Source organism: Gymnoscopelus microlampas (genome assembly GCF_963454915.1).
Source record: "Gymnoscopelus microlampas genome assembly, chromosome: 24".
Lineage (NCBI taxonomy): Eukaryota > Metazoa > Chordata > Actinopteri > Myctophiformes > Myctophidae > Gymnoscopelus > Gymnoscopelus microlampas.
This window is the reverse complement of record NC_139961.1, coordinates 4,502,363-4,520,885: the sequence shown is the minus strand read 5'-3', so window position 1 is coordinate 4,520,885 and position 18,523 is coordinate 4,502,363. Positions and strand designations below refer to the sequence as shown.

Below are 18,523 nucleotides of genomic sequence, written 5' to 3'. Positions count from 1 at the left end.
AATCACACCCTGTGTGAAGGTAGCGGCGCCTTTGATACATTTTGTCATCGATATGTGTTTATAATGTGTTTATAATGTGTTTATAGCCATGTGTCACGTGAAGCTTGACCAATCACTTTGTTGACGGGTCTGACCAATCAGAACGTTGACGGGTCTGACCAATCAGAACGTTGACGGTGAACACGGACTAAGTCGGGTATAGAGCAGGATCCGCTCGGCTAGCGCCGCTAAAAATAGCAGATCTAGAAGCTCATTGCCGCGCTATGAGCTTGTAGATCTGCTATTTTTTTTTGAATAGCCAAAGAAGTGTAAAACGACAGAGATAATGTGTCTGCCCCCCCCCTGCAAACAGAAAGCCGCAGCAAGCGTGAGAAGGAGGCCGGCGGCCGCGACGACCGCGACTACGACTCGGAGCAGGCCTCGTCCCGAGACGACCGGGACGGCCGGGGGGACGGCCGCGAGCGGCGCGGCGGAGACGGCCGCGAGCGAGGGAGGGAGGCCTCCCGCGGCGGCGACCACCGGGGGGGCGGGGACCCCAAGGACCCCAGGGACGGCCGGGGAGCAGGGGAGACGCGCTCCTCCGGCGGCGGCGGCGGACGGGAGTCCCTGGAGCGGCGGGAGCGCGAGCGAGACAGGGAGCGCGAGAGGGAGCGCGGGGACAACAAGGACACGGCGAGGGACAACAAGGACAGGGACAGGGACAAGGAGAGGGAGCGACCGGGGGACGACCCCCCCCGCCGCAAGGAGGAGCTGCCGCCGCCGCCGTCGTCGTCGTCCCAGGAGGAGAAGAGCTACGGAGGGAGAGGAGGAGGTCACGGAGGAGGAGGAGGAGGACGGGACGACGGAGGAGGCCGAGCCGAGGGGAGGGGGGGGGGAGGGGACGTCCGGTCGGAGAGGAACGGCCGAGGGAGGGGCCGCGCCGCCGAGACGTCGGAGAAAGGTTAGAACACGAAATATGAAAGTAGCAGATCTACAAGCTCACAACGCGTTCCAGCCTGTAGATACTTTTGAGACTGTTGTGTGACGATGTGGTATGATCAAGTATGATTTACGAAAAAAAAACACAAAACATTAAAATATGGAGATAAGAGTTTTCTGCCCGACGACAAGAACGAAATGCAAATCAAGCCAAGACTCGCCCTAACCCACCACATGGCGGGTAGGCGTGTCACAATGACTACATAATCGCCTAATCGCAATTATTTCAGATAATCGCTGTTTTTTTTTTTGCATAATCGTCATGTTGAGGAATGTTAAGATATGTTTGAACATGCTTCCAAACATACAGTATATGCTTCCAAAAATAGTGGAAATAGCGGATCTACAAGCTCACAACGCATCGCATCGCGACGCGTTGTGAGCTTGTAGATCGGCTATTTCCACTATTAATGTTCTTTTTTAAAAGTATAAAGGTATTGAATATGTGTTTGCATACTAAGGTTATTTGTCATATCTGCCCTGTGCAACTTCAAAGCCTAAAATCCAAACCGAAATATTTTTTTTTATTCGTATGTTACAATGTTCGCCAAAAGCTGCGACAAAAAAACAATTAAATCGTTAATCGCAATTATTTGTGTTGACAATTAACTCTCTGCCTGCCATAAACGTTTTTGAGAATTAAGCTATTGCCTGCCAAAAACGTTTATAAAGGTTTTTCCGTTCTTCACAAAGAACCAGGAGATAACATTTTCCAAAAAGTTGCTGCTCCATTCACTTCAATGTTAAAAAATAAACGGGAGAAATAAATAACATTTTTCCTATGTTTTACCATGTAAACTGCTGGCAGTTTTTGAGTACTATTTTTGAAAAACCCCTGGCAGTTTAAGAGTTAATGGTCATGTAAAATGTCATAATGGTAACAGCCCTCAACATCAATGCGTCTCTCCTCTTCCATCAGGCTCCAGCAGAAACTCCCGGGGCTCCCAGCTGGAGAGCAGCCATGACAGTTGGGAGTCGCGGGGCAGCGGGGGCGGCGGCGTGCGTGAGAGGAGCGCGGAGCGCAGCGCCGCCGACCGCGGCTCCGAGAGGAGCTCCGAGCGGGACCGCGACCGCTACGAGGGCGGCGACCGGAGGGAGCAGGGCCGAGACTCCTCCTACGACAGGAGAGGAGGCCACGATCGCAGGGACAACAGAGACAGAGGTAGGGGTGGGCCGTGGGGGTGGGGGGGGTGTTAGCCTGGTTCCAGACCACTCTCTGAGTGGACCTAGGATTTATTCGGTACAAAATGTATTGTCCAATGAGAGTCAGGGGTGGGGATCCCTTGTGGTTGGTTTAGTGAAGTACTAAGTATGCTAGATTAGCCACACACACACACACACACACACACACACACACACACACACACACACACACACAGAGGACCGAATACATGGTCTCCTGGTGGAAATGGTGTACAATGTTCTAAGCATAGTGTTGATTTTGACATTTAAAATGTATTTTGACGGTCCCTTGATGGCGTTGTAATGGCTGATTTTACACTTGGTTACATGCTGAAAATAGCAGATCTACAAGCTCACAATGCGTTGCAGCGCAACGTGTTGTGAGCTTGTAGATCTGCTATTTTCAGAGCGCAACCAAACATAAAAAGACTTGTCTTTTAGTTCTACTGGATCTCTTCTCCACTAGATCCTTCACTAACATTTCAGTCTAGTTAGTGTGGTTGCCCAACAGGGCAACCAGACTATAGTACTCTATAGCTTTCTTTATTTATAGATAAACTTTTTTCAAACCGCTATTTCTCCCACAGTTGTTATCCCCCAATGTTGTGCCATATGTCAAAATGACCGTCTAAATCGGGAATCGTGCGCGTGTATAGGGCTAAGAGATTGGTTGAATAGTTTAATTGATATTAATTTATTAGTGCCATTAAATGTCCCCATCCGCTTTAATGGAAAAGTGAAAAAACTCAAATTCAAGTATTTTTTTCTCAGAAACCGTAAGAGCTAGAGTTATCAGATTTGGAGGGATAATTCATAATATTGTCCGAAATTATTGAAAAAAATATCACACCATTCGGCCTCATGGTGGCGCTATAACAGCCCCCTTTACGTTTTGGCCTGTAACTCTTGAACCGTAGGTCCGAAAATCAAAATTTCTTTTCACCTGGATTCCTTGGGTCACTACGCATCTCCCCATATAGGCCACGCCCATTTGCGTCAGGATAGATTTTTTGATATTGATTTATTTCTGCATTAAATTTCCCCATCCACTTTAATGGGAATTGCAAAAACTCCCATTCAAGTATTTTTTTCTCGGAAACCGTAAGGGCTACAGTTACAAGATTTGGAGGGGAGGTTAATAGTTTTTTGCGAAATTATTATGAAAAGAATCACACCAGTCAGCCACATGGTGGCGCTATAACAGCCCACTTTACCTTTTGGCCTATAACTCTTGAACCGTAGGTCGTAAAATCAAAATGTCTTTTTCCATAGATTCCTTGGGTCATTACGCAGCTCCCCATATAGGCCACGCCCATTTGCGTCAGGATAGATTTTCCGCCATTTTGAATTTTCTTCAAAACACACTTTTTGCTCCTTTTCCTACATTTTTTCCCCAAATCTCACACAAATCGGTACACGTGATCTATGGACCCCTGCGATAAACCTGTCCAAACTACATTATGATAGTCCGACCGGCGTCGGCGCAACCACACTTTGCAATTTCCCCGGAATTGCGACGCGTCTAGTTTTTATTTGTTGACGAAATTGTCAGTATATTTAGTCTTGGTTTTAGTCATCGTAGCTTAGTTTATATTTCGTTTTTATTTAGTTTTCGTCAGTGAAACTATGACGAACATTTTTCGTCACGGTTTTAGTCGACGAAATCAACAAAAGGATATGCCATTGGTTGTTCTTAATCCATTGAGACCTGGAACTGTGTCATTTTTAGATTTGAGCTAAAAAGCATTATTTTACACTTTGGGCTATTCAAAAATAGCAGATATACAAGCTAGCGCGGCACTCGGTGCCGCGCTATGAGCTTGTATATCTGCTATTTTTGAAAAATAGTGAAAATGTGTGCAAATCTTTGAATATATATATTTTTAAAGAGAACATTTTTAACTCAAATCTTTGCTTCTGGGGGGGTCCCTGGAACAAGATATTTTGATGGGGGTCCGCGGCCAAATACATATCATTTTGGGGGTCCTTGACATGAAAAAGTTTGAGCACCACCGATATAGAAACATAGGTTTTTCAGAAAACTGTTGAGATTTAGGAGACATGTAGAATGGGCTTCAGGTCTCAATGGGTTAAACCGAATGCCTGTTTGTGTTTTTCTTTCAGAGCCAAGAGCGTCGTCTCCCAGCAGGCACCAGGGCAGCAGGGAGGAGTCGGAGAGAGACGACAGGAGAGACGAGCGCCGGGCGGACAGAGGAGGAGGCGAGGACAGACGGGAGGACAGGGGCCGCGACCGCGACAGAGAGCGGGAGCGCGAGAGGGAGAAGGAGAAGGACCGCGAGAGGGAGAAGGAGAAGGAGGCGGAGAGGGAGAGAGAGCGGGCCAGGGAGAGGGATCGCGAGCGAGAGAGGGAGACGAGGGAGCGCGAGCGCGAGAGGGAACGGGAGCGGGAGGAGCGCGAGCGGGAGCGCGAGGATCGCGACAGGGAGCGGAAGGAGCGCGAGAGGGAGCGCGAGCAGCGGGAGAGGGAGAGGCAGCGGGAGTGGGAGGACCGCCGCGACAGGAGGGACGACCCCAGGGACGAGCGGCCGGCGCGGGACGCCCACGAGGACCGCAAGACCAGGCACGTATCAGTAGTGGTGGAAAGGCTCTGTTAGGTTGTACGGGGCAGTACTATACTATAGCCTAGACATTTTCATTCAAAACTATTGCCGGTGGACACAGTGGTTAATCTCAAGTGCAAAGGGGCTACAGGGCTGACAAGAGCCTAGTACAGCCTAATAGAGCCTTTTAGAGTCTAGTAAGGCCTAGAACATTCTAGTCTAGCCTATTCCAGCTGGACCCAGCCCTGTATAGCCTATTACAGTCATTTAACCACACCCATACCCTAGGCTATTCTCCCAGTGGGCTGGACTTTGTGTTCTGGAATGTGCCGGACTGCTGGGCTCTGGTTGGCTATAATAGGCAATAATGGGCTATAATGGGCTCTGTCGGGCTGTGCTGGGCTCTGTTAGGTTGTACGGGGCAGTACTATACTATAGCCTAGAAATTTTCATGTAAAACTATTGCCGGTGGACACAAACCCATGTAAAACTATTGCCCGTGGATACAGTGGTTACTCTCAAGTGCAAAGGGGCTAATTTGAGTACCTTTTCCACCACTGCGTGACACCATTATGACATGTTAGTGTGTTACTTGTTTGGAATGCATGTTAGCAGCTAAGGTTGGGGCGATATGCCAAAATATTCCTATCAGCCATCGTCGGCCCAAAAAATCGCCGGTTGACGATGTATTCGCGCTAGAAAAGCAATGTGAGAACAGCTCCCCAGTCATTTAAGCTCCAGTTATACTTCGCCATACAGCGGGGTCGCGTGTCAAAAATAGCAGATCTAAAGGCTCACAACCGACGCGTTGTGAGCCTTTAGATCTGCTATTTTCGGCGCACAACCCCGTCATACGACGCAGTATACATTGGGCTGTAACATGTGTCAGGTTACTGTAGTAATTAGTAGTAGTGTAGTAATACAATTGTTCACCATCATACTTTTTCTTCTACTCCACTACATCTCAGTATTGGACGTTTAGACTCCACTATAATTATTTGAAAACTTTAGTCACTAGTTATTGTGTAGATTCTGATTATTATTACAAAACATACAGTAACCACTTCAGCCCTATATACATTTCTGCCATTTGAAAATAGCAGATCTACAAGCATTGTGAGCTTGTAGATCTGCTATTTTCAAAAGATTTGTATACATTTGAAAAGTTGTTAAATGGGACATTCCGCACAATGAGTACGTTCTACTTGTGGTACTTTAAGCACATTTTGATGCCAATACTTTAGTACTTTTACTCAACTATATTTTCAGTTCTGGACCTTTACTTGTAAGGAGTATACTTTACTTAAGTAAAAAATGTGAGTATTTTTTCCACCATCGTTGGTCACCATAAACTGTCCTTCTCCTCTCCGTCCCTTATATATCCCTCTCTTCTCTTATATCCCTCTCTTCTCTTATATCCCTCTCTTCCCTCAGTCGTAAGAGGCACAGGGTAGAGAGCAGCCCCAGCCCGCGGCCCTCGCCCAAGCGGGCGGCCCGTGACCTCACGCCGGGGGACAGCGACGGCTACAACAGCGCGGAAGAGAAAAGTGAGCGCCCCATTGGCCGAGGGCAGGCCAAGCTCCACCCCCAGCCCCTCCTCCCCAACCCAGTGTGTCTGCCTCCACCTGACAGTAGGGACATTATTTTATTAAAGGGACACACACTCCTTTTCTCTTTGGAAACACAGAACCTCTTAATCCATCAAGAACGCATCTGTGTCATTTTAAGATTTATTTGGCTATTCAAAAATAGCAGATCTACAAGCTCATAGCGTGGCACCGAGTGCCGCGCTATGAGCTTGTAGATCTGCTATCGTGAGCTTGTAGATCTGCTATCGTGCAAAATCTTGAAAATTTGTGCAAATCTTTGAATATTTGTTAAAGCGGACATTTTTGACTCAAATCTTTGCTTCTGGGGGGTCCCTGGAACAAAATATTTTGAGATGGGGGGGGTCCGCAGCCAAATCCTACTATAATTCTACAAAGACTCTGTAGTGCATGGTGTAGTGGTGCATGATGAGGCCAAAATCTGTTCTGCCTGGTTCTCCTCAGTGGCTGGACCAATTGGACCAACCAATAAAAAAACAACGTAATATTTCCTAAGGTTAATATGAGCATCAAATCAATATTTAAAATATGTTTTATTAGCACATGCATACTATACATTCCATAGGGCTGGAGCACACATGGACAAATGACATCGTCAACTTGCGACGGGCATTGAACCTCTTGAGTAAAAGATTAGGGATGCACCCAATGGGACCTTCTTGGCCAATGCCGAAAATGGAAAACAGTTGGCCGAAGACCGAATACCGACAGGCCGAATATGATATATATATATACATACAGTATATATAATGAATGTATTTGTTTACCAATGTTGATCAGCTACCTGATTATGGCAAAATACATGATTATGTCAAAACTTATCTTAACCCATTAAGACCTGAAGCCGATTCTACAAATGTCTTCTAAATCCCAACAATTTTCTGAAAAACGTATGTTTCTGTATCAGTGGTGCTCAAACTTTTTCATGTCAAGGACCCCCAAAATGATATGTATTTGGCCACCGACCCACATCTCAAAATATGTTGTTCCAGGGACCGCCCAAGAAGCAAAGATTTGAGTTCAAAATGTTCGCTTTAAAACATATATATTCAAAGATATGCACACATTTTCACGATTTTTCAAAAATAGCCAAAGTGTAAAATAATGCTCTTTAGCTCAAATGAAAATGTGACACAGATGCTTCTTCAGGTCTTAATGGGTTAAATAACAAACAATTTGAGAACCTCTAGCCTAATGCACATCAAACTATGATGATGATGATGGTATTTGTGATGTTAACAGAGTACACTGTGTGTGTGTGTGTGTGTGTGTGTGTGTGTGTGTGTGTAGGCGGGGACAAGCACCGCCTGCTGAGCCAGGTGGTCCGCCCCCAGGAGCCTCTGCTCCGCTCCCCGCCCAGCGCCGCCCTCCTATTGGACGAGAGGCCCGGCCGCTGGAAGGACGAGGAGCGCCGAGGAGGAGGAGGACCGGCGGTCCCAGGAGACAAGAGGGAGGGCCGCGGAGGAGGAGGCGGGGGCCGCCACGACGACCCGGAGCGGGGCAGGGGAGGCGACCGGCGAGGGGGCGGGGAGCAGCACCTCCTCTCTGACGCCGGAGCCGGAGCCCCCCTGCTCCTCCTCCGTGACGCTCGCAGCCACAGCAGGGACCAGCGGGAGCCCAGCCCCCCGCCGCCACCGCCGCCGGCCCCCGCCACGGCCTCCTCCTCCTCCTCCGCCGGCCCCCTCCTTCTCCTGCTGCCCGGGGGCCCGGAGGAGCCCCAGGCCCACGAGGAGGGCAAGAAGAAGACCAAGTCCCAGAGGAAGGGACAGAAGAAGGGCCGCAAGGAGGAGGAGGCGACGGGAGGAGGAGCCCCCGGAGGTAAGGCCTGTCACAGTTATTACATAGAATCACCTGCTCGCATTATTAGAGATAATAAATATTAAAAGATTAGGGATGCACCCAATGATTAATAACACAGTCATTTATTACATAATCGTCATAATTAGTTTCCATGTTTTTCATACATTTTCAATCATTTTCCAAAAATAGCAGAAATAGCTGATCTACAAGATTACAACGCGTCACTTTGTGACGCGTTGTAATCTTGTAGATCAGCTATTTCTGCATTTTTCTTAAATTATTTTTTAAGTAGACAATTAAATGTCAGTAATTTCTTGGTATATTTCAGTTATTTGTCATAATCTGCCCCTGTGCAATTTTTGTTTATGAAGCCTAAAAGTCAGAAACAGAAATGTAATTTCTATTCATAATGTGTGATGAAGTGATAGTAAAAGTGATAAAAAAAAACACAACAATTAAAATCCTTAATCCACAATTATTTGTGTGACAATTAATTGTCACGTGAAAATTATTTATTATCTATTTATAACTATGCCTTTCAGGACAGGAACCCCTTTTGGGGTTCTTGTTGCTATGTACAGTAATATAGCAACATACATTTGTTGTAATTTTTGAATAAATATTTGAAGTTTTTCAGAAAACTTAGGTCAGGATTTAGAAGGCGTTTTTAGAATCGGCCTCAGGTCTAAATGGGAGGGGCAAACCTCCAGCTTTATGTAAACACATTTCCTGCCAGAGTTTTTTTTTTTATTCCCACCCAGTGCCAGCATTTTTTAAGATTTTCTAACCTTTTTTAACAATTTTTCAAGTAGTCACAAAATATTTTCTGTGATCACCATCCTCACGGTGATCCCCTCATTACACACACAGGAGTCTCGTAGAATCGTGGAAAAAAATAATATGTCCGATCGCGGTAATCTGTTCCATAATTGCAGCCAGTTGAAAAAAGCATGTTTCACCAAAAAATACATGGTAAAAAAAAAAGTACAGAGGAGCCGAGATACATGATTTTTAACTCATTCAGTGCCCGGCTTATTTATGGCAGTTTGGCTCTGAGTGCCACAGCCAAAATTCATTGTAAAAAAAAGTGCTGAGGAGCCGAGATACTGCCTTTTTCAGTAAGAAGTTAAACAAAGAGTGAATGGAGCAGAACATTTTCAAATCATGATATCTTGGGTTCTGAACATTTTTTTCGTCTTAGACGTCCAGTGGCACTGAATGAGTTAAGTAATAAGTTAACCAGGGAGTGAATGGAGCAGTACATCTTTGGATAGCGATATATCTGGTTCTGTGTGGAATTTTTCAAAAACATTTTTTTTTTAAATAAACCGCTCACAAAATGTAAGGAAACTTGAATTTGGGCCATTACATCTCCCCTTTACTAATACCAATCAGTAAAGTGTTATATATCATTTTTATCGGTGATTAGTCACCTTTACAACGAGGTACAGCTTGTAAGCATCAGGTATTCATGGAATGAGCAACACAGGCAAACGTGTGGGTAGCGCCGAGCAAAAATGTGCCAAAATCACCCAATATGCTTTTGCTGGTAATCGCTCTTGTTTTGAGCGACCTGCCAGCACACACCTGCTGAGAGGTGGGTTCTGCAACTTCGCGTTCTGCAACATGGGTTCTGCAACTTTGTTGAGTTTGTGTGTGCTCCAAGCAGCAACACTGCCCCCATAGAAAGATGCCACATTTGTCCCTTCAGGATAAGGCCCGTGCAATAGGGCAAGTGAAGCTGGTGTTCTGTTATGCAGATTACGCATTATTTGGTCTTAGCCCTGGTACCATTTGCAGGCCGGTGTGTGCCAGTCAAAGGTGTGTGACTGGCACCTGAGCATGGACCCTGCAACTTTGACATCTGTCTTTGGTACCGTTGTGCATATCTTGCCTGTAAATCTATGGTTCCTCAGTGAAGCAAGGGGTCTGGGTTGTTGTCTTCCTTGTTGACTTAACCAGTCTCACAGAACTTAGTCCTAAGTTTGGAAATGGTACCAGGGCTAACACCAAATAATGCTGTCACTCTGCATAACGGAACACCAGCTTCACTTGCCCTGTTGCACAGGCCTTATCCTGACAAAAGTGGCATCTTTCCATGGGGGCAGTATTGCTGCTTGGAGCATACACAAACTCAACAAAGTTGCAGAACCCATGTGCAGGTGCCAGTCACTCAGCTGTGAGGCAGTCACATACCTGGGACTGGCACACACCTGAAGCCCATTGAATGTCATGAATGTCACAACATTGAATGTCAGCAGAAAAGTCTAACAGGCCATTTTGGCACATTTTTGCTCGGCGCTACCCACACGTTTGCCTGTGTTGCTCATTCCATGAATGCCTGATGCTTACAAGCTGTACCTCGTTGTAAAGGTGACTAATCACCGATAAAAATGATATATAACACTTTACTGATTGGTATTAGTAAAGGGGAGATATAATGGCCCAAATTCAAGTTTCCTTACATTTTGTGAGCGGTTTATATATATATATTTTTTAAAAGACAGACATGTCCGTCTTTGGCAGGTAATGTGTTAAACATCAAAAATGTATTATGGGAATAAGAACGTTTTGGTCTGTTAGAGCTTCATCAGGTTATGTTGTTGTTTTTAATCGTCATGTTAAATGTTATAATCGTGACCCACAGCCCTAATCCCCGGCGGAGCGGCGGACCGCTTCAACCCCGAGCCCCCCGGAGCCAACGCCCCCGGCGGGTCGGACGGCGGCCCCCCGCAGCCGCCCCCGCTGCTGCTCTCCCCCCGGAAAGGACCCAAGAAGAAGGCTCTGGACAGGAAGAGGAAGCGGTCCCGAGGCGGGGAATCGGACGCGTCCGACGAGGACTCTGCGGCGGCCGGCGGCGCGACGACGGCGGCGGGGGGGGGCCACCAGCCCGCGGGGAAGAGGAAGCGGGGGCCGCGGACCCCACCGCCCTCCTCCATGATGATGATGAGGCCGGACCACCGGGGGGGCGGGGCGGCGGGGGCGGGGGGCGGCGGCAACAACAACAACGCGGAGCCCTCGCCGCTCCCCAAGATCGACGCCAACTTCAGCGACTGGTCGGATGAGGAGGTCGGGGAGCGAGCAGGAGGAGGCGGTAGGCTTCTCACAATTATTACATATAATCGTTCTAAGCTTGTAGATCTGCTATTTTACTGCTATTTATTAAGGTTACGTAACCTTAATTTACCTTTTTCATTACGAAGCCTTAAAGGGATAAAAATCATTTTTTTCATTGATCATCTCCCCATGGAGACTTATATTCTTTAGTTTTTGTCTCATTCTTAAGACAATAATTTGATGACCAGCAGACTGGTAGGCAGCGGTTCCGGTAGGAGACACAAAGGAGACTCTTTGAGTCTCCTACCGTAACCGCTGCGGGTCATCAAATTATTGTCTTAAGAATGAGACTAAAACAAAAAAATGTCCATGAATTCAAGTCTCCATGAGGTGCAGACTAATCCATAGAAAAAAAGTCATTTTGGGGGTGAACTATCCCTTTAAAGGCGAAACGGACATGTCATTTGTATTCATATGCTCCAATGTTCAATGCAAAAAAACACAATGAAGTCGTTGATTATTCGCGCCAATTAATCGTCTTAAAATCTTAAATCTTGTAACAGTGACAGCCCTAGGAGGAGGAGGAGGAGGAGGAGGAGGCGTGGAGACGGCCACGGCCAACGTGGCGCCCCCGGCCCTCGCCACCGAGAGGACCCCCGCCGAGCAGCCGAGGCGAGGAGGAGGAGTCGGCGGACCGGGCGGCCTCCTTCAGGCGGGGGGCGGTCGGGACCGAGGAGGAGGAGGAGGAGCCAGCCGGCCCCTCATCGCCCCGCTGCTCCCCCAGGAGCCCCCCCCCATGCTGCTGCCCACCCTGCCCCCGCAGCCCCTCATGTCCCAGCCGCTGCTCCGCAAGCCGCCGCCCGGTGGCGAGCAGCAGACGCGCAGCAGCAGCATGGGCAGCAACCAGAGCCGCGGCCCCACCGCCGGCGGAGGAGGAGGAGGAGGAGGAGGAGGAGGAGGCTCCGCCGCCTCGCGGCGCCTGCGCTCGCCCTCCAACGAGTCGGCCCACAGGGGGGGAGTGGGCGAGGACCCCCAGGGGCCCCGGGCGCGGCGCGGCGGGAGGCTGCAGCAGCAGCAGCAGCAGCAGGGCGCCAACTCGTCCCGCGACAGGGAGCGCGAGCGGGAGAGGGAGCGGGAGAGGAACCCGGCGGTCGGAGGAGGAGGAGAGCCACCGGGCGGGGCCGAGAGGAAGTCTCGCATCGACCAGCTGAGGAGAGGAGAGCCCAGCCGCAGCACGTCTTCAGGTAGAGACACACACACACACACACACATTAAGACCGGGAAAGCATCTGTCATTTTCCATTTTAACCATTATCAACTTTGGCTATTCAAAAATAGCAGATCTACAAACCGAGTGGCGCCCTATGAGATTCTGCTATTGTTGAAAAATCATGAAAATTTGTGCAAATTTTTGAAAATGTATATATTTTTCAAAGTGAACATTTGTAACTCAAATCTTAGCTTCTGGGGGATTCTACAGATGTCTTCTAAATCCTAACAGTTTTTTGAAAACCTATGTTGCTATAATATCAGTGGTTCTCAAACTGTTTCATGTCAAGGACCCCCACAATTATATGTAATTGGCTGCGGACCCCCATCTCAAAATGTTTTGTTCCAGAGACCGACCCCCCCCCCCCCCCCCCCAAGCAAAAAAAAAACGCTTGAAAAGATACATATATTCAAAGACTTTTCAAAAATAGCAGATCTACAAGCTCATAGCGTGGCACTCGGTGCCGCACTGTGATCTTGTAGATCTGCTATTTTTGAATAGCCAATATAAAATAATGGTTAAAGTGGTGACACCGATGCGTTCCCGGTCTTAATGAGTTAAAGGAGAATTCCGGACTACCTTTTTCTTACCTTTTTATATGATATCCTAGGATGAGTGGTACAGTAGAAACTCCATCCCGAGTCCACCGCAACTAAAAACTCGAGCGGACGGTCCTTTTTTAATCCCTCGAAATTTTGCAATTTTTTGTTAATATCTGACGTTCATATTGACATAAAACTCTCCACAGTGTTTGTGTTAGATGCGCCCCTCCCTCCGGAAGTCTAGCAAGACGAGATTTCACCCATGATTTCATCCAAGTCCGCTTGTAAACACTACGGCGACCCATTTGGGACAAAAACACTGTGGCGAGGTTTCTGTCATTATGAACGTCAGATATCAACAAAAAAAAGCGAGCAATTGAAATACGAGATCTAACGCATGGACCGAAAGAAAAAGAATGTCGACAAAATTTGAATTACGAACCTATGCAATTGAAGCTGATGAACAGGTTCTCTCTCCTGATCTGATGGAATCTGCATTCCACCTGAAAATATCGGGGGCCCCCCCCCACTTTATAGCTAAGTTCACTATCAGAGCTTTGACTTAATAATTAACATTTCGTTTTAAACAAAGAAATATCACTTACACTTAGCTTTAACAGTAAAGAAGTCCTGTCCTCAAAATACGAGTTAACATAGTTTAAGCCCTCCTTTCTCTGTAAATATACCTTATGATTCTACTGAGCTTTATTCTAATATTACATTACAGTCATTTAGCAGACGCTTTTATCCAAAGCGACTTACAATAAGTGCATTCAACATAGGTAGGGAACGAAACTACTAATCACCAGAAGTCTTAAGTGCATTTCCTGCAAAAACAAGCAACCAAGAGTATACCTAGCGCTAAGGTAAAAGTGCAATATATCAGCTACCTACTTTCATAAACCGATGAGGCAAAATCAAATGAGCAGGAGCTAAAACAAATAAGTGTATCGACTTCTGTAATATGTATTTGATAATATGTATTGTAATGTCTGAATTGAGTACATTGGAAACAAGCCTGTGTGGCTTTTTGTGTTATCCTTTTATCATAGCCTTTGACTGTTCTACAGTCAAATTAACTTAGTTAATAATTGCATTAATAAAGTAAGTAATCAATCAAGGTCAACCACTGTATCCGCCTGACGGATGCTAAACTTGAATCTCCCGTCCCTGTCCGTCTCCTTGTGGTCTTGCAGATCGCCAGGACTCGCGCAGCCACAGCTCCAGACGCAGCTCCCCCGACTCGGAGCGACAGGGCCGCTCGCGGTCCCGCGCCGGCTCCTACGACAGCCGGGAGCGAGAGAGGGAGAGGGAGCAGTTTGAGCGGGAGAGGGACAGGAAGGACTTCAGGCCCCAACAACAACAACAACAACAACAACAGCTACAACAACAGCAGCAGTCTGCCCCTCCTCCCCTGCAGGGGGGGGGGCAGCAGCAGCAGCCCCAGACCCCTTTGCTCCTGCTCCAGCAGCAGCCTCCCCATCCTCACCCTCACCCGCACCCCCACCCCCACCCCCACCCCCAGCACCCGCAGCAGAGGGACTGGGAGCCCCCCGAGCCCCGAGAGTGGGGGGCAGCGGGCGGACGGGACCGCCGCGAACCCCTGCTGATGCGGCCGGGAGGACGAGAGCCCCTGCTGAGGGAGCGTGAAATGCGGGAGAGGTAGGGGAGCGAGGGGGGGCCTGTGTACTCACATGTTTTACTTTTAAGTAAAAGTATCAATACTGCAGTGTAGATGTACTCTGTTACATTACATTTCAGTCATTTAGCAGACGCTTTCATCCAAAGCCACTTACAATAAGTGCATTCAACATAGGTAGGGAACGAAACTACTAATCACCAGAAGTCTTAAAGGACGACTTCACCCATTTTCAACCTATCTTCATATAATCGGTCCTCACTAATGCTCATGATAAAACTGTACCATTTTTTTCTACTCGGTCTGTGTCTCAGAGGAGGGCTGTAGACAGTTCAGAAACCCGTCTACCAGTGACATCATCGATGGGGAATCCATGCTAATAGAAACTGCAGGCTTTGTATTCCTGGAAAGTTGCAATGCAATAATAGAAGCCATTGTTCTCGCGTTAATAAAAATCTAAATAAAATGTTTTAAATCTTGTTGAAAAAAATAATCCTGCCTAATGATGATGTCACTGGTAGACAGGTTTCTGGACTGTCCGCAGCCCTCCTATGAGACACAGACCAAGTAGAAAAAAATTGTACCATTTTATCATGGGCATTAGTGAGGGCCTATTATATGAAAATGGGTGAAGATTTCAAGTTTCAAATGTATAATGTTTTTTTTTTAAATAGCAGATCTACAAGCTCACAATGCGTCGCATCGCGACGCATTGTGAGCTTGTAGATCTGCTATTTTCAAATGGCCGAAATGTATATAGGGCTGAAGTGGTTAATCGAATGTTTTGTAATAATAATCAAAATCTACGAAGTAACTAAATTTTTCAAATAATAGTGGAGTAATGGGACAATATTTGCCTCTGAGATGTAGTGGAGTAGAAGTAAAAGTACTGGAAATTGGAAATACTCAAGTAAAGTAAAGAAAAAATCACAACCAGTGTGAAGTGGGCGGTGTGGTCACAGTGGTCATCACAGTGATGGAGGTTCACTTAAAGAAAAGTAATATTTCTGAAGTGTGTGGTGCTATTTATTAACAATAAACAATGGTTGGTCCACAATGGGTGATTCACTTAAAAAAAAAACATAAATGTGTTTTTTTTAAGTGAAAGCCCTATTTATAGGGCTATGCACATGTGTTTCACTAGCCAATCACAGTCCTGAATAGGGGTTGGGGGGGGGGGGTACAATGGTGGCCAATCACGGTGCAGGGTTAGGGGGGTACAATGGTGGCCAATCACGGTGCAGAGAATGTCGATGTCCAAACCTCACATATAGGGGCGGTTGCACCGCCCAAAAAGAAAAGAAAAAAAACTCAAAATTGTACTAATAAATGTTACTTTTGTTACTCTCTCTCTCTCTCTGTCTGTAGGGAGAGGGAGCGCCTCCTTCCAGAGGGCCTCCTCCTCCAGCAGCACGAGAGGGAGCGCGAGAGGGAGCAGCGTGACAACAGGCCCGACCGCGAGAGGGACAGGATGATGATGATGATGGACATGCCTCCTCACGGCGAGCCCAGGGGCCCGGGCCGAGGAGGAGGAGGAGGAGGGGACCACCTCCTCCGGGGGGACATGATGCTGAGGCCGGACAGGGCCGGCGGCGCCGGACAGGGCGACTACGAGCCCCTGTTGCCCAGAGAAGCCTTCGGCCTCCTGGAGGCCGGTAACAGCCACCACCACGCCATGGCGGAGCAGCGCGGTGGCGAGCTGGACAAGCCCGACAGTGTGGACGGTAAAGGTCTTTAACACATTGCCTGCCAAAAACGTTTATAAACGTTTTGGCAAAAAAAAAGAAAAAATCTAAAATTATTCTTTATTTCGTTTTTTTTTTCTGTTTTTCCGTTTGTCACAAAGAACCAGGAGATAAAAAAATACACAAAAAAAATAACATTTTTCCTATGTTTAAGCTGTAAACATGCTGGCAGTCTGTGAGTACTAAAACAAACTGCCAGTTTAAGAGTTAACACATTTTGTGCCAAAAACGGCTATAACCATTTACCGGTAGTAGAATACAACCGTGGAGCTCCATACATTACATTACAGTCATTTAGCAGACGCTTTTATCCAAAGAGACTTACAATAAGTGCATTCAACATAGGTAGGGAACAAAACTACTAATCACCAGGGGCCACAGTTGCACCACCTCACACTAAGTTCAAAACTTTGCCTAGTTATAGCTTAAATGGCTTTTAACACATTGAGACCTGAAGCCGATTCTACATGTCTCCTAAATCCCAACAGTTTTCTGAAAAACCTATGTTTCTATATCAGCGGTGCTCAATCTTTTGAGCAAAATTATATGTATTTGGCCGCGGACCCCCATCAAAATATTTTGTTCCAGGGACCCCCCAGAAGCAAAGATTTTAGTTAAAAATGTTCGCTTTAAAAATATATATATTCAAAGATTTGCACACATTTTCACGATTTTTCAAAAATAGCAGATCTACAAGCTCGTAGCGCGGCACTCGGTGCCGCGCTATGAGCTTGTATATCTGCTATTTTTGAATAGCCCAAAGTGTAAAATAATGCTTTTTAGCTCAAATCAAAAAATGACACAGTTCCAGGTCTTAATGGGTTAAAAAAAAGCCATTTAACCCATTTAGCCAGGAAAGTACCCGTGTCATTTTTAGATTTCTTTGGCTATTCAAAAATAGCCGATCTACAAGCTTATAGCACGGCACCAAGTGCTGCGCTATGAGCTTGTAGATCTGCAAAAAAAAAGAATGTGAAAATGTGTGCAAATCTTTAAATATATATATAGATTTTTTTTAGATATATATATTTAAAGATTTGCACACATTTTCACGATTTTTCACAAAATAGCAGATCTACAAGCTCATAGTAGGCACTCGGTGCCACGCTATGAGCTTGTATATCTGCTATTTTTGAATAGCCAAAATGACTGCGATGCGTCCCCGGATTGGATGGGTTAAGCTATAACTAGGCTAAGTTTGAACTTAGTGTGAGGTGGTGCAACTGGCTCCAGAAGCTTTAAGTGCATTCTCTTCTAAAACAAGCAACTAAGAGTATACCTAGCACTAAGGTAAAAGTGCTATATATCAGCTACCTATTTCCTTAAACAGATGAGACAGAATAGGAAAATCAAATGAGCAAGAGCTAAAACAAATAAGTGTATCGACTAAACAAGATCCAATAAAACTATAAAAGAGCTTGTAAAAATATTTGCAGTAGGCAAGGCGAAGAGGAAGGGTAGTGTTTCCTGAAGAGGTGGGTTTTCAGCCTGCGGTGAAAGATGGGCAGTGACTCTGCTGTCCTGACATCAGTGACTCTGCTGTCCTGACATCAGTGACTCGTGACTCTGCTGTCCTGACATCAGTGACTCTGCTGTCCTGACATCAGTGACTCTGCTGTCCTGACATCAGTGACTCTGCTGTCCTGACATCAGTGGGGAGTTCATTCCACCACTGTGGGGCCAGAACAGAAACAAGCTGTGCCATAAACAACTATAACGGTTTAATCCAATTATATATATATATATATATTTATTTATTTTTATTTTTTTTACATGGGGTGCTCTAACGCAACTTTGGAAACATCCACAGAGCCTGTAAAATGGAGAGGACGGATGTGAATCTTGTCAAAAAAAACTACCTCCCGTCCACTCCCATTATAGAATGGGATACACAGTACATTGTCCAACATTATACAGTACATTAGCAACCAATTGCATCAGCCGGGAGCGGGAGAGGGAGAAAATACATTGTGCTCAGGGAGCTGTGGTGTCACAAAAAATGAAATCAAAGAAACAACCAAACTGCAATACACACTGAGCTGCAGGGTGGTGATGAAGCTTGAAAATATCCAATATAACAGTAACGCTGTCTATTATCTATGTCTGTCTAGGTTTGTCAAAACATTTTGAACATCCCTCAAG

At 46.4% G+C, this 18,523-nt stretch overlaps 1 protein-coding gene across 3 annotated transcripts in view; it reads left to right on the top strand.

Annotated features, from left to right (window-relative positions):
* The window catches only part of zc3h13 (zinc finger CCCH-type containing 13), a 50,761-nt gene that overhangs the window by 24,395 nt on the left and 7,843 nt on the right, over positions 1-18,523 (top strand). For all 3 annotated transcript variants that reach the window (XM_084051286.1, XM_084051285.1, XM_084051287.1), the window contains 9 exons: positions 353-940; positions 1,898-2,140; positions 4,285-4,741; positions 6,156-6,352; positions 7,619-8,146; positions 10,776-11,222; positions 11,749-12,429; positions 14,194-14,659; positions 16,005-16,360. In XM_084051286.1, coding sequence (XP_083907412.1) covers positions 353-940; positions 1,898-2,140; positions 4,285-4,741; positions 6,156-6,352; positions 7,619-8,146; positions 10,776-11,222; positions 11,749-12,429; positions 14,194-14,659; positions 16,005-16,360 — 3,963 coding nt within the window. The remainder of the gene's footprint in view (positions 1-352; positions 941-1,897; positions 2,141-4,284; positions 4,742-6,155; positions 6,353-7,618; positions 8,147-10,775; positions 11,223-11,748; positions 12,430-14,193; positions 14,660-16,004; positions 16,361-18,523) is intronic.